Raw genomic sequence first — 15,751 nt, forward strand, 5'->3', positions numbered from 1 at the left:
CAAGTATTTTATACACAGGAATATCAGGCGATAACACAACATGCAACGAAAAATGACAAGTAAACATTAGCAAGATAAAAAGCGGATGCGATTAAGGGAGAACAACTAACAAAATGGAAACATCAAAAATAGTAAGTCAAACATATATATGCTTAATACTTATACAATAAGAATACAGATAACAATAGTTCATAAATTAGTCCTGGAAGCTACCATTCCTTTAGTCTTCGTCCGGATATAAGACCCCACACAATAATTTTGTTGTTGTCATTATTTACAGATAGAAATTGCAAATTCTTAAAATAATGAGCTGGATCCAGCTTAGAGAACAAACCTACATCAAAATCACTCACCTGAGCTACAAATCTTCTCAACCATCTCAATATATAAGATAGTTCACCACCGAAAACTTGAAAACACCGGACGGTCGATTCGTACTCATATGGCACTTCTCAGCAGTTCGCATCCACGATCCCGCACGCGGTACTCGGACACGGAACCTATGGTCTTGGACGCTTGTTAGTCTAGAAGTTAAGCATCCACGTGCAAGAGACTAAAGGCACTGGGTTTGAGTACTGCATATGACACCCTGGATAGGCATCACTGAGGTGTTTCATACTAGAACGAAACGGCCATCCAATGCTTCCAAGTCATAATTGATTGATCACTGGGTGGTGATCAATGTCATGCGTGTCAAGTCCTTCTTAGTGCTGATTGAATGCTATCGATCAAGTTTCAATGTGGCCACCAGTCTAGGTGACTCGACACAGCGTGCACTATATATTGAAATAAGATGGTGGTTGGAGGTGATCAATAGGAAACCCTTGACCCGGGTTTCGTGCTACTTGGCACTCGTCAGCAAGGTGTACCTGTAACCTTGAAGGAACTGGTGCTCCCTGACGGATTCGATCCCGAATAGCTCAGTGGTAACGTCTCTGACTGTGAAGCTGTGTGACACGGGATCGAATCCGTCAGGGAGCACCAGTTCCTTCAAGGTTACAGGTACACCTTGCTGACGAGTGCCAAGTAGCACGAAACCCGGGTCAAGGGTTTCCTGTTGATCACCTCCGACCACCATCTTATCTCAATGCTTCCAGGTTTTTAATGTTAATCTATCTTAGATCGACTCTTGATTTCAACCATGTAAATTTCTATTAGTTTAATAACTAATATTATTAGCAAATCCATATTTTTCATAATTTCCGATTGTTTATCATGTTCTTTTAGTAACAATCATCCTTGATGGGTACCATTTATTGTGAAACAGTCAATATAGTATTGTATGATAGTCGTTGTGTATGTATATATGTACTAATGTGCATTATATACATAATGAGATCACACACCATCATCATCAAGATCACCATTATCATCTCTTTTAGTCGTGGGGAAGAATTCCACTGAAACTATTCTTTATTACATTAATTTACATTTTTTTTTAGCGCGCATATACTTACGCACGTCCCTTATTCACATTTAAGGACAAACTATTATTATGATGTAACCTTCTTTATTTCATTGAAATAATCAATTTACCTGTTTTATTCACAAATGTATCTATCAATCTACATAATGGATAAACAGGAATGTAATGGGTTGGTGGACAGTAAAACAAAAAAAAATAGACTAGTAACTAAAATGACCTTAATGTTAAGGGAGAAATTATTTAGTAAACAAGAAAAAAAGAAAAAAGGAAGTTCATACTTTGTAATGAAGTTCAATTATGATATTTTATACACTTTGTATTTCTTGTTTGTATGTTCTTCACTGTAGTTTAAGAGTGTAGTTGATTACGGATTACCTCGATATTGCTTTAAGTTACAAGCTTTATAAGCAAAGATGGATAATGGCTAGTAGTGGGATCCAAGATGCGGTGTTTCGTCCTATTTGTGATTCGTCAGCTGGATATACCTGCATCCAAGAGTTGATATTTCATGTCATGAAATAAGTAACCTAGGTAAACAGTTTGGTATGAAAAGGTCATACCGTTTAATTCCAAATGTTGACTGAATTGAGATGTGGCTACTAACATTACGCAATTGAAGTCAATCGCTAGAATGTTCTGCACTTGTACATTTTGGTGTTAGTTCTACAAGAAAACTATTCATTTTTTCCAATTTTTTTTGTTTCCTGGAAATGAATCATTCGTCAAATGTCTAAATAACATTAACACCGTTGGATGCCGGACGGCTCAGTGGTCTATCGGTTAAGTGCTCTGGCACGAGACTGGTAGGTCCTGGATTCGAATCTCGCAAGGTGGGATCGTGGATGCGCATTGCTGAGAAGTCCCATAATAGGACGAAACGGCCGTCCAGTGCTTCCAGGTTTTCGATGGTGGTCTAGCTTCAACTGACTCATGATCTTAACCATATAAAATGCAAGCATTTACTTGGAATCCTGATGGGAAACGGAAAAGACGAAAACCAAAGAACACACTGCACAGAAAATCGGTAGCAGATATCAACAGAATGAATAGCAACTGGAAAGGATTGCTCAGATCAGAGTTGGTAGGAGAATCTTGGTGGGTGGTCTGTACTGCTCCACGAAGAGTAACAGGTATAAGTATGTAAATAAGTAAATTTTTTATTGACATACATATATATGGTGGAGTAATCGAACAATGCAATCAAGGGAACATGAGTTCAGATGACTTCAAAATCAGTTAGTGTCAAATGTTCCGATAAACGTGAGAATTAGAAAACCATATTCATCGATAACAAAGTACATAATTCAAACAGCGCACAGAATTGACATCGATACATCTTTTAAAACATTGTATAGAAATTGTCAAGGGCTATTAGTAATTTCAAACCCATTTATGTGTGCAGAAACCATTTGTTGTAACCTTGAATTCACCTTGATAAGCTGAAGTTAGTTTATGGCTAAGGGTAATACGATAATTTCCTATTCACACTATACGATGACAATTTTCTCTCTCCTTTATTTACAATTATCATATTGTTTACTTGAACCCGTCATTTCATTGACCTTGACAAGTATAGGTATGACTAGATTATTCGAAATGTATCACGTAAATATATCACATTTCGAATCAACTACCTCTTCTCATTGTTCTAGGAAAACAGGAATTTTATTTTATAGTTGAAATCATGAGTCAATTTAAGCTAGACCACCATGGAAAAGCTGGATTTACTAGACGGTCGTTTCATCCTAATGTGGGACTCCTCAGCGGTGCTCATCCACGATCCTGCTTCGCGAGATTCGAATCCAGGACTCATCAGTCTTTTTATTATATAAAGTTAATAAGAAAATCGAAACAAAATAGTATAGACAAAAACCAATAATAATTTATAGAAGCTTCAATCTAAGAAGCTACTTTTATCGATTTCTCCTACTTTTCCATGTGTGATTTCATGAACAAACAAAATAACTATAATAAACCAGAAAGCATTTGTACAGTTGCCTCATTATAGTATGTAACTCTTCAGGTGTACAAACCTACAATCTCATAAGAGATCCAACTCATGATCAGAATATCGTTCGGTGAGAATGACATCATTTAATTGGTTACAAATCATATTCAATTAGAATATGGTAATGGTTAGACATAGGACATACATTAAGGAAATCATCAATTTGCATTATAAGGCAATCCCTAACTTGGATTCCGGAAGGGAGGCGGAAAAGAGAAAGGCCAAAGAACACATTACGCCAGGAAATAGAAGCAGATATAAAAAGGATGAATAGAAACTGGAAAGGAAGGCTCGGGACAGAGTTGGATGGAGAATGCTGGTGAGCGGCCTATGTTCCTCGACGAGGGGTAACAGGCGTAAGTAAGTAAGTAAGACATTGGACAAAATTTATTAGAATAATAATAAGTACGAAAGCATGTTGTAGCATCCACTTTTATCAGTTTCCAGTTTACAAAAGTGATATGGGTAGTTATAGACAATGATAGTGAAAATATGTTTTGGACAATAATAGTACAAACTGTTGTGGTTTTGATTCAAGCATAGATCAAAGAACGCTCAGTTGATTGATCCAAAATATCATCTTCATAATAAGCCACAACAGAATTCTTGTCTATGCTGAATTGAACCAATAAGCAGTATCGAAACGTTGTTTTTTAAATTTAGCTAGGGAGAGTTTTAAATCATACTTAAACAGAAGGTGAGAAAACAGAATCAGTTACTAACTTTATCGCTAACCAATTTACTAAGCGAATGATCTCTCGAAATTACATGATTATCTATAAAATATCTGACAAAATCACGCCTGCATCAATGAGAAGTTCAGTACTGAAAGCAGATACACTTCAAAATAGCCTACGTAAATGTATTCACCTTAATAAAAAAGCATCAGAAGTTATTGTGGCCCAACTTATTTAGTTCAGATTCACATTTATTAGCTGAACAACTCAAAGAATCCGAACAGTTAATCTGTGCACTTACGAAGTTTAAAAAAGCCCATATAGTCTCAGATAAAACCACTATTCAAAGACTTACGCAAAAGCTTACCTTTAACGAAAATAATCATTAAGAGATCACAACGAATCCTGCGACCCTAGCAACAGGACCCAATCATGACAACAACATATCGCCTGTCAGCCAATACTCTGACTCATCAGTGAAGAACGCCAACTTATCAGTTAAGTCTGTAGCAACCTCAGATAATCAATGTATACCTAATGTACACATAGATCTGATATCTCACGATAAAATATTAGAGGAGTAAACCCAAATGCCTATTTCTGACGTGCAAACTCTTTAAAACACTGTTAAGAATAAAGTCTAAACCATATGAGAAGAAAGTATATATAGAAGTGTCTGGTTTGAAAACTAGTACCACAAATATTGTAAAGACTCAACCACACAAAAATATATTCCTCAAAACCAGGTTTTACCCTACCAATCGTGGGTGTGGTTTTATATACATACAGATAAGAACTGGTCTATCCACCATTCCATCATCCTAGCCTAGACTACGAACAATAGGTGACTCGTCACAACCTCACTTTCTAAATCAAACAAATATACTTTGCTCAAATGACGCACAAGACGGCTATCACAACCTTTATGTAAGCAGGTTTAATATTAGACAGGCTGAAAGGAACCGACAAGTCCCATGGTTGTCTCCAAAATTTTATTTACTAATTCTGGAACATATAACTTCTCATCACTTTCCCGATAGGCAAGATGGACCACTAGGTAACGCACCATTACCTCAACCCCAACGAGCAGGTGATTTTCCTAACTGTCCGCCAAATCAATTTCAGAAAATAAGTCCAACTCATCAAAACAGTGATTGTTTCAGCCTCAAGAAATCCCTGATCTCTCTAGCACTACACCTTGTTCAAGCCATAGCTTATACGACCAGTCATCTATGCTAAACCACAGTTCAGTTATCTCTAAAATACATAGCATCGATAAGGGAGCTTTCAACTCCTTTACACTCCATACTTCCTTTTCAAACGTATTACTTGTCAATGCACGTTCAACTCTAATTAGAATTTCGGACTCAAAAAACGTAACATTACTAGCTTATTCTTTTTTCATAGCAATCACTAAAAAATGATACCTTCTCGAAGTGTTTTATTCACAATGAAATATCTAGAACTACTGACTCCATTGCTGCAACAGAGGAACTAAACGTAGATGTAATTGTCTTATATATGCCTTCGATTCTCTAACAAACAATAAAGTTGAAGACAGTGTCCTGATTAGTTTACTTGAATAGGTCTGGATATCAGTCAACACCCTGAATCATAGACTATTCCTAGGATGTATACACAGAACCCTTGATCGTTCAGATAATGTGAATGACGTAATCAATAATGCATTTATACACGCATCTACTCTAAACTTCAATACTAAGGTTATTGTAAGAGATTTCAATTATACCGGAATAAATACCGATAGCTGTCATTTATGTATTGACGAATTCTCAGAGACAATTAACATGAAATACTGGTCACAGTGGGTTCGCAACCCAACAAGGCATGGAAGAAGAGACTCAAATTAAATCTAATCGATTTCTTCAGAATACTTAATAAACTATCCTTTATGTCCAGAGAGGTAATTTAATATGTAGAAACTCCTAGTTACTGCATTATCCGTAACTCTTTATCATTATTGAAACAATTACATTCTAAATCATCTCTCCATATGAATTAATTTACCAGTACATTTTCCAGATTCTGAAATAAGCTACCGTACTCTATCTGTATGATAAGATTACTCCCATGTTTTATTCGCTAGATTGATCTTACTTTTCCTCTGAAAATGCATTAAATGTTCTTACACTTGTAAGTGCATCTCATTCCATTAGTGAGATTATAGGAACTTTAAATGTTTAGTCATTTTTATCACTGAGTCCACCAATTAAACCTACCTACCTGCCTTCACTTTACACTTACGCCTTCTCTAGCAGCCTTAATTAACTTGAATACTATCTAACACGAATGGCATATCATCAGATAACCTAACATATGTGTTATGGTAAACCTGACTAACTTGTCATAGTGATTATTACCCTTTCCGTTCCGTGCTCTCTGCTTTCATTTTATTTTTAGGAAATTGCCTTAAATGCACCGTTCATAAATCAACAAGATGTTCACTTAAGAAGAATTAAAAGTTCCCAGCCGATGTATTTCACTGCTGTAATACATGTCATGAATGTACAACTTAAACAACTTTTCAACTAGAAAACCTACAACATTCTTATATTAAATATCTGTTGTCTACATTTAATGTTACTATTTATATCAAGCTGATCATGCCTGAAAACTAAAAGTGACTAAAGTAACATATATCCCTCAGAATATATATTATATTACAACAATGTGAAGCATTACAACATTTGAATACAACAATAACTTTCTGATAAAAACGGTGACTTAATTAAACTCATTATTTCTGTCTACAAAACATTATAGTTTTAAATTCACTTAGTGTTGATTCTTTGAATCTTACCATTGATGCTTAGGACTGCGACTGGTCAGTCTCTTATTGGCATATGTGCATACTGTGAGTATTACCTCGATATATCTTTAATTCACAAGCATTATAAGCGAAGATGGATAGTGGCTAGCAGTGGAATCCAGTTTGACGCGCGTTTCGTCCTATTTGGGACTCGTCAGATGGATACACCTGCATCTCAGACTTGTTGATGTTCACTCTGGGACTCGAACCCAGTAACTTTCGCTTCAAATGCCATCGCGTTATCCACTCAGCTACTGAGTCCTGATAGCCACTTGCTTGTGCAATGAGGTGAAGTTTAAATTCACTTAGTATTGTTTGTTTGAATCTTCCCATTGATGTTTAGGACTGCAACTGAGATGCAGGTACATCCAGTTGACGATTCTCAAATAGGACGAAACGCGCGTCAAACTGGATTCCGCTGCTAGCCACTATCTATCTTTGTTTATAATTATAGTTTTGATTGAATTTCATTATTACCATTGAAGTAACTACACCTATGAATGTCGGTACTGATCTTATTGTGCTAATAAGGTTTGCCAACTTGAAGTGATGCATATATGTACCTAGGTCCTATTAAGAATTCCCAGTTTCTTTTAAATATCACTATGGTTTTAAACATTTTGATGTTGAACATACATATACATATATACACATAATATCGTCAAAGCACTATAATGACTAATACTGGTTGGCGGTCTATGCCCCATTAGGAGTAACATGCTTAAAGAAGTACTGTAATGATGAAATGAATTACAATAATACAAATGTATATTCATTAAAAATGGTGAACTTACATGACTTAATCTTGCATTAATATCAATTTTATGCAATTCAACTAATCGTTTTGATTCAGTTATATTATTATTAATTAATGAATCATAAAATGCCAATCCTGGTATTGTTGTACTACTACTAGATGTCATTATGTACAATTTACCAAATTCTATATTATCAAAAAAAATAATAAAAGGTCAATAAAAAGTAAATAAAATAATACAATTATTTATTTCTATGCTCTACCCATTAGGATAAAATAGAACATAAATATTGGTACCAGGAGGAGGGAACACACAAAAAATTGTCATTTCATTTAATTGTGTGACGGCTATGATATTGCCCGGGTGCCCAAACTGAAGCAGGTGGTTTTCTTGGGAATCCACACCCGGAGCCTTTAACCACAAGACAGTGGAGCATCGTGAAAAGATTCAGTCCCATGGCAGTCGGTGACCAACGATTGATTCATACGCCATTTGTTCAACCAGTATACTGGAGGCCATGTGCACTATTGGTTTGGAATGAGGGTTTTCCAACTCCCCTAGGTGGATTTCCTGTGTCCACTGATCCGGTTGAAGCACCGGACATTCGCTTTTCGTCCTCTCAGTTTCGTAAACAATACCAGTACCACGAGAATGCAGTAAGTAGGACTTCCCTGACAGAGGCTGTATACACGTGACTGATTGAGAGCATTTCGAGGGAGAGGGCGGGCCCACCCTAATCTCAGTCGTATCAGGGCATTTGGGGACTGAAAATCAGAGCACTGAATAGCTGATTTGCTCTAATATATGGGACTGCTCAGAAGTGCACACACATAATCTCACTAGCAATCGAATACAAGATCTGTAATTTTCGAACCATCTGTTTAACCATAAAAGTGACTGGTTTGATTTCTTAAGATTAAAATTCAACTTTGATTAATTTCAATTAATTACTATTTACCGACTGACTTTAGCTAAACATGTCAATAATTTAATTTTGCCTCAAAAGTTCAAAGGCTAAGCGCTTAACATGAGATCTGTAGGTCCTTAGCTAGACTCTCAGGGTTTGTAGATGTGCACTAATGAGAGGTCTCATACTATGACGAAAACGTTGTTTAATGCTTCTAGTTATATTCGTTGATAATCGTTTGGAAAAGGGGACGGAAGAGAAAATATGAAGCTTTGACGACTGTTCTTTGATGAATTTAGTTGGTATGCATATGAATCAGTATTTACTAAACAGTTGTTTTATAGTATTCTTATTTAGTTCGAATTTTAAGCTAATCCTTTTGTACTGTAGAATTTCGGCATATTTATTAAGGTTCGTATATCACAGACAACAAACCAGATTCCAGCGGAGGAAGAAATCAGGAAGAAGCGCTGGAAGTGGATTGGGCACACTTTGAGGAAGTCACCCAATTGTGTCACAAGACAAGCCCTCACATGGAATCCTCAAGGCCAAAGGAGAAGAGGAAGACCAAAGAACACATTACGCCGAAAAATAGAGACAGACATGAGAAGAATGAAGAAGAACTGGATAGAACTAGAAAAGAAGGCCCAGGACAGAGTGGGTTGGAGAATGCTGGTCGGCGGCCTATGCTCCATTGGGAGTAACAGGCGAAAGTAAGTAAGTAAGTAATATCACAGTTGATTAATAATAAACCGGCTGCTTAAATGTATGTCTTACTTATGGGCGAGACTGTAATTTATGGATGAACCAGTCAGATTTACGACAACAAATCTTGAGTTTTGACGCGAAATTATTTCATTTATTTGGCTAAATAGAGTTTTGGCATTATAGCTGATGTCAGTTCGTCGTAAAAACCCTTAATCTGATTCCTAACCCTAACTATCAACCGTAAATATTAATCCTAATCCCTTGCATTAGTTTATGACCCTCATTTAATTCTAGTTAGTAGTTGGACATTCTCAAGGTCTTTTTAGTTTTGCCAAAAGGTCGTCCACAAATGATAGTCTCATCAATCCCCCTTTTACAATTCATCCGACCACCTAGCATTCTGAAAGGAGGTTTACGAGCGTACGGATTTAATTAGCCTAGAGATCTAGTGAATAATACAACAATAGAGCTGAAAGATTTATTTTACATGACGCAAGAAAGAACGAAATTATATATTTTTTCGTGGTGGTCATCAGTGAAATTCATTATGTTCTATTTTTGGCCTAGAATCTACTATTTACCTTAGGAAAAAAAATATCATCTGACCTATCAATTCACGTAATACCAACAGACAATCAGTCAGTCAATCAGTTACAACGTAGAACTTCGTACATACGTACATCAGTTCGAGTCTCCATACCACATTAACACAGAGATGCAGTTGTCGATTCAAATCCCATAGTGGTAGAGGTGGTAAGAGTATAAGCAGTAATCCGGAAGATTAGGGTTTGAAGATGTTATTCAAGGAGTATAATCCAGTGAAATAAATTTCGGAAGGGAAAAAGACAGAGACATGAAGAATTCAGAAGATTAGAATTTGGGAGAATACAAAAAGTGGATGCATCTTCGCCATTGCAAACGATTTTGAGCCATGTCATTCAAGGTCTCTAACCATCAGCTGCTATCGTCTCGCGGATCCCAATCAAGTAGTCTACATCTACCAACATGGCTCAGTCCACTTGTCAATGACTTCATGGATTTGTGTCACATTTTGGTCTGGCCGCACCCAGCTTTCTTCCAACCTACTCCCACACCATAAAACATTGCACGTTGGGGCAGTCGGTGATTGTGCATACGTAACACCTGTCCCAGCCATCTCAACTGATGAAGTTTCACTACTTTAATAATCGATTTGCCATCCTTATCAACAGACAATCATCACATACAATCGTTCATAGAAAAAATGAGGAGACACAAATTACATCAAACACCATTGTTCTTTACTAACAACAACAGTTAACTGAAAAATTATAATGCAGAGTTATTCAAACGATTTATATATATATACTACTGTTAGACTACTGTTAGGTTGTACCTGGAATATAGTAGAACTTTAATCAGGTTTTCAAATAGTTACTAACCTAAATTTACATATTATCATTAGAAATGACCATGACCTTGTAATAGATCAATCCTATCTGTTAATTATGCAATAACCTTTAGTATACACTTAGTTTTATATAATAAGATGAATACATGAAAACAATATTTGATTTTTTATGAAATCCATCTTATAGTCGGTCAGTAAGGTTTATTTGTGTAAACTGAAGATAAATTATATAACACTTTAATGGAAAACTATGACTGATAGCGTTAACAAAGTCGAGAGTGAAACAGTTTCATATCAATGATATTGCTTGAAGAACATATGGAACTCAAAACAACTCTCAACTAGCTTCAAGGTGAGGATCTTGATTACAAACGTCAAGACAGTCCTACTGTACGGAGTTAAAACGTGGAGAACTATTACATCCATCGTTAAGAAGGTGCAAGTATTTATAAACAGTTGTCGTCGCAAAATACTCAACATTCATTGGGCGGATACTATCAGCAACAGCGTTTTATGGGAGAGGACAAACCAGCTTCCAGATGAAGAAGAAATTAGGAAAAGACTTTGGAAGTGGATAGGACATACATTAAGGAAATCACCAATGTGCATTATAAGGCAAGTCCTAACTTGGAATCCTGAAGGGATGCGGAAAAGAGGAAGGCCAAAGAACACATTACGCCAGGAAATAGAAGCAGATATGAAAAGGATGAATAACAACTGGAAAGAACTGGAAAGGAAGGCTCAGGACAGAATTGGATGGAGAATGCTGGTGAGCGGCCTATGCTCCTTATTGAGGGGTAACTGGCGTAAGTAAGTAAGTAAGATATTGCTTGGTGAACAAATTTCATTACATTTTGATTGGTCTTTTTTTTCCACGTAGTCGGATTATATTTAACTAATTCAATCAGTCAGTAGATAATCGTTTGTATCTGTTTCATTTTGTTAAATTCTATTCAGTTGTTATGCTAATTTTCTAAGGTATAGGGAACTCTAAACCCATACACATTTATGTCAAACCATACAGTAATGCTGATTGATTGACTTATATAAGGTGATATTATAAAGTAAATAGAATGAACTGAGAAATCTAACAATTATTAATTGTCAGAAGGGGGTTTTATGGAAATCTTAGTAATTTTATATAGTTGAAATCATGAGTCAATTGAAGCTAGACCACCATGGAAAACTAGGAAACACTGGACGGCCGTTTTGTCCTATTTTGGGACTCCTCAGCAGTGCGCATCCACGATCCCGCACTCTCGAGATTCGAACCCAGAACCTATCGGTCTCGCGCCAGAGCACTTAGCCGATAGACCATTGAGCCGGCATCCAACGGTGTTAACGTCTATCTTCAACCAATCCATGAAATTGAGCAACCATTCACCAATGTCATCAGTGAGTTGATATCTCCCAACAGACCTGGTTGAACTCCCCTGGTTACTGCTTCTCACTAGAACTCCAGGAAATACCTCATGGAACCAGTCACTAGTGAGCACATGATCAAGTCAATAAAAAGATAATGTAAAGAGTATAACTAGAGTACAACAAACATGAAATCATATTACTTTTCTGTTCAACCTATTACTATTAATCTAATTTAAACCAAAACTAAAAATGGATAAGTTTCTTGTTTTGATGATGCACAGATGTATAAAAATGTATTTCTGATATCTGGACTGTACTTCTTTAATGAAATAATAACTAGTGAAAGTATATCGTATATCTTCTGACCTGTTTTACAGTCCACTAGCACTTCATAACCGTAAGTAATGATATAATTTTATTTAATTCTTAAAATCTTAGACTTTCTCATCTTTATTCAAAAGAAATCTAAGTGAAAAGTTAGTATCACCCTGAAAACTTAGTAACTAATACATTGAATGATCATACACCCAATTTGATGCTCATGAGTTAGAAATGATAAACAGGAAAAGCTGAGTTAACATTTCATGCTAGTTGGTACCTACCAGTACAGTTCAGTTGGAATCTTAAAGATACTGGTCTTGAGGTGCAGCTAGAGCCACAAACAAATAATCGGTGAGACGATAATTTATGGATGACCTTTGAGCAAAGCTAATTAGACCTTGAAAATGTCCAACTACTAACTACAACTAAATGAGGGTTATAAACTAATGCAAGGGATTAGGATTAATATTTACGGTCGGTAGTTAGGGTTAGGAATAAGATAGAGGGTTTTCACCACGAACTGACATCAGCTATAATTCCAAAACTCTATTAAGCCAAATAAATGAATTAATTTCGTGCCAAAACTTAAGACCTGTCATTGTAAATCTGATTGGTTCGTCCATAAACTATAATCTCGTTAAATAAACCGCTTAAATTAATCTAAAGTCCCGTTGTCTAGACCCAGATTGGAATGTAGTCACTATGACTAGTCATAATAAAAATCAATAGTTTTGGTAAAAATCAATATTTTTCAATAGTCTTTCTGGCTGAGTTAATGTGCTGTAGGAACTTGGCACATTCAATCACTTCATAATGAAATCGAATGTAAATAAAAGATGAAGTTCGTATATTTGAAGGTGTTCTACCAATTTATTAAACATTCTTTGTATTTGATTATATGATAAGATTATATTACCTACAGCAACAGAACTTGTAGTTTACCTTCTTAAATGAATAAAGAGCCATTGAGTGAAATTTTATCATTATCAGAATAGGGGCTTGTGGAGATTGTAGTAATTTCAGTAGTTGAATTCATGAGTTGATCTCAGTTAAACCACAATTGAAAACCTTCAAGCATTGGTCGGTCGTTTCGTCCCATTATGAGACTTCTCAGCAGTATGTATCCACGATCCCACATGCGGAGCTCGAACTCAGGGCCATAGGTCTTGCGCGTGAATATTTAACCTCTAAATCACTGAGGCGGCATCCAACGGTGTTAATTTCCAGCTTTAAACAATCCATGATACTGCGCGACCGTCCACTATTGTCTCCAGTCAGTACCTGCCTCATACCAGACATGGTTGGACTTCACTGGTCACGGCTTCACACTAGAATTGCGGGGAATCTATCTTGAAGTCAGTTACTAGTGAGTGCACAGTTATTATTATCAGAATTACTGCAATCTTCATAAACCCTCATTATGATTCTAGGTGGAAGTCCCTCATGTGAGGTCGTAGATGCGGACTTCTGAGGAGTCCTATACTAGGACAAAACGACATTCCAATGCTTCCAGGTTGTTAATGAAGGTGTAACTTAGATAAAATCTTTGGCAAAGTAACTGAGAATAAATTTTTGAAACATAAAATTTAGTAATGTTAAAATATCATAGCCATTGGCAAGAATTACATATAGTACGTACTTATCTTCAATATTCTTTTATGATAATAAATGCTTGCATAGAAACACATTCATCATAGTAACTATTATTTAAATACAAGAATACATTTCATCAAGATAACATTCATATATAGTCAAATATACTCCTAAACAATATCTAATAGATGTATACCATTAAAATAAACTTAACTATTATATTCACTTAGTATTGTTTGTTTAAATCTTCCCATTGATGTATTTTAGGACTTCAACTGGTCAGTCTCTAATTGGCATATGTTCATACTATGCGTATTGTCTCGATATAGCCTTAATTCACAAGCATTGTAAGCAAAGATGGATAGCGTACTTGCATCTCAGCTGACGAGTCCCAAATAGGACGAAACATGAGTCAAACTGGATTCCACTGATAGCCACTATCCATCTTTGCTAAACTTAACTAGTTTGATAGATTTTTAAAAAAAGGAGTATAGCTAATCCCCTTTTGTTCACTTTTATCAAATATGTGAGACTAGTTAAGTGTTACTAAGATGTTTTATGAATTATGGTTCTATATATGAATGATTTTATAGTTACTCAATAGGTATTTGATCAGTTCACATGATAATATTATGTTATGTTTAATAATAATGGAATGTTTCATTTACTTCTAATGAATATAAGGTAGGTTGTAAGAAAAAAAATCTTTAAATCAACTAAGATTGATGATTCGAATGGTAAGTAAAAACACCGAAAAAAATATTGTTACTAAGGTTTATGGTTTATTCGATTTGCTTACCATGCTTGTGAATTAAGGCTACATCGAGGCAATACGCATAGTATGCACATTTACCAATTAGAGACAGACCAGTTGCAGTCCTAACACATCGATGGGAAGATTCAAACAAACAATACTAAGTGCATTTATTCGATTTGTTTTGCTTAAAATATACATAATTATCAACTATAACAAAGAAAAAATAGAAGCTTTTAAACAATTTACCCTGAAGAAGCCAAGACAAGTTTCGTGGGCGAAACATCGGGATTATTTCATAAAAATAGTGAATAAAATGATTAAAATTGCTAATACATCATGAATTAATGTAAGTTACGTTTTTTGGGGGAATTATTATATTATTAGAAAGATGCGTTTTGTGAAGATTTTAGTAATTTAGCAGCTAATTCATGAGTCGTAGAGAAGTATAAGCCACCAACCAGTATTCCCCATCATACTCTGTCCTGGACAATCCTTTCCGGTTGTTTCCAGTTGTTATTCATTCTTTTCATGTCTGCTTCCGTTTTTCGATGCACTGTGTTCCTCAGTCCGCCTCTTTTCTGTTTCCCATTAGGATTCCAAGTTAGCGCTTACCTCGTGATGCAGTTAGATGATCTCTTTAATGTGTGTCATATCCACCTCCAACGTCTTTTCCTAATTTCCTCTTCATCTGGAAGCTGGTTAGTCCTCTCTCGTAAAAGGCTACCGCTTATGGTATCCGGCGAGTGAATGTTGAGTATTTTTCGTAGACAACTGTTTATAAATACTTGCTCCTTTTTGATGATGGTTGTATTAGTTCTCCATGTTTCAGCTCCGTACAGTAGAACTGACTGTCTTGACATTCGTATTGAAGATTCTAACTTTGATATTGGTTGACAGTTGTTTTGAGTTCTATATGTTCTTCAATTGTAGAAATGCTGTCATTGCTACCTCATTCCTTGCATTCACATCTGCATCAGATCCTCCTTCTTCATCAATGATGCTTCCCAGGTA

The 15,751-nt window shown here is 35.8% G+C and overlaps 1 protein-coding gene and 1 non-coding gene across 2 annotated transcripts in view; both read right to left on the bottom strand.

Annotated features, from left to right (window-relative positions):
• Smp_166010 (ankyrin repeat-containing, putative) overlaps nt 1–15,751 on the bottom strand; it is a gene marked incomplete at its 5' end in the record, with an annotated part of 67,855 nt that overhangs the window by 19,219 nt on the left and 32,885 nt on the right. The window contains one exon of the mRNA XM_018795131.1: nt 7,736–7,884. Coding sequence (XP_018646998.1) covers nt 7,736–7,884 — 149 coding nt within the window. The remainder of the gene's footprint in view (nt 1–7,735; nt 7,885–15,751) is intronic.
• Smp_tRNA_02212_Gln_TTG.1.1 lies at nt 7,133–7,199 on the bottom strand. The gene has a single exon. It is a non-coding gene (tRNA).

Source organism: Schistosoma mansoni (assembly GCF_000237925.1).
Source record: "Schistosoma mansoni, WGS project CABG00000000 data, supercontig 0181, strain Puerto Rico, whole genome shotgun sequence".
In the NCBI taxonomy this organism is placed as follows: domain Eukaryota; kingdom Metazoa; phylum Platyhelminthes; class Trematoda; order Strigeidida; family Schistosomatidae; genus Schistosoma; species Schistosoma mansoni.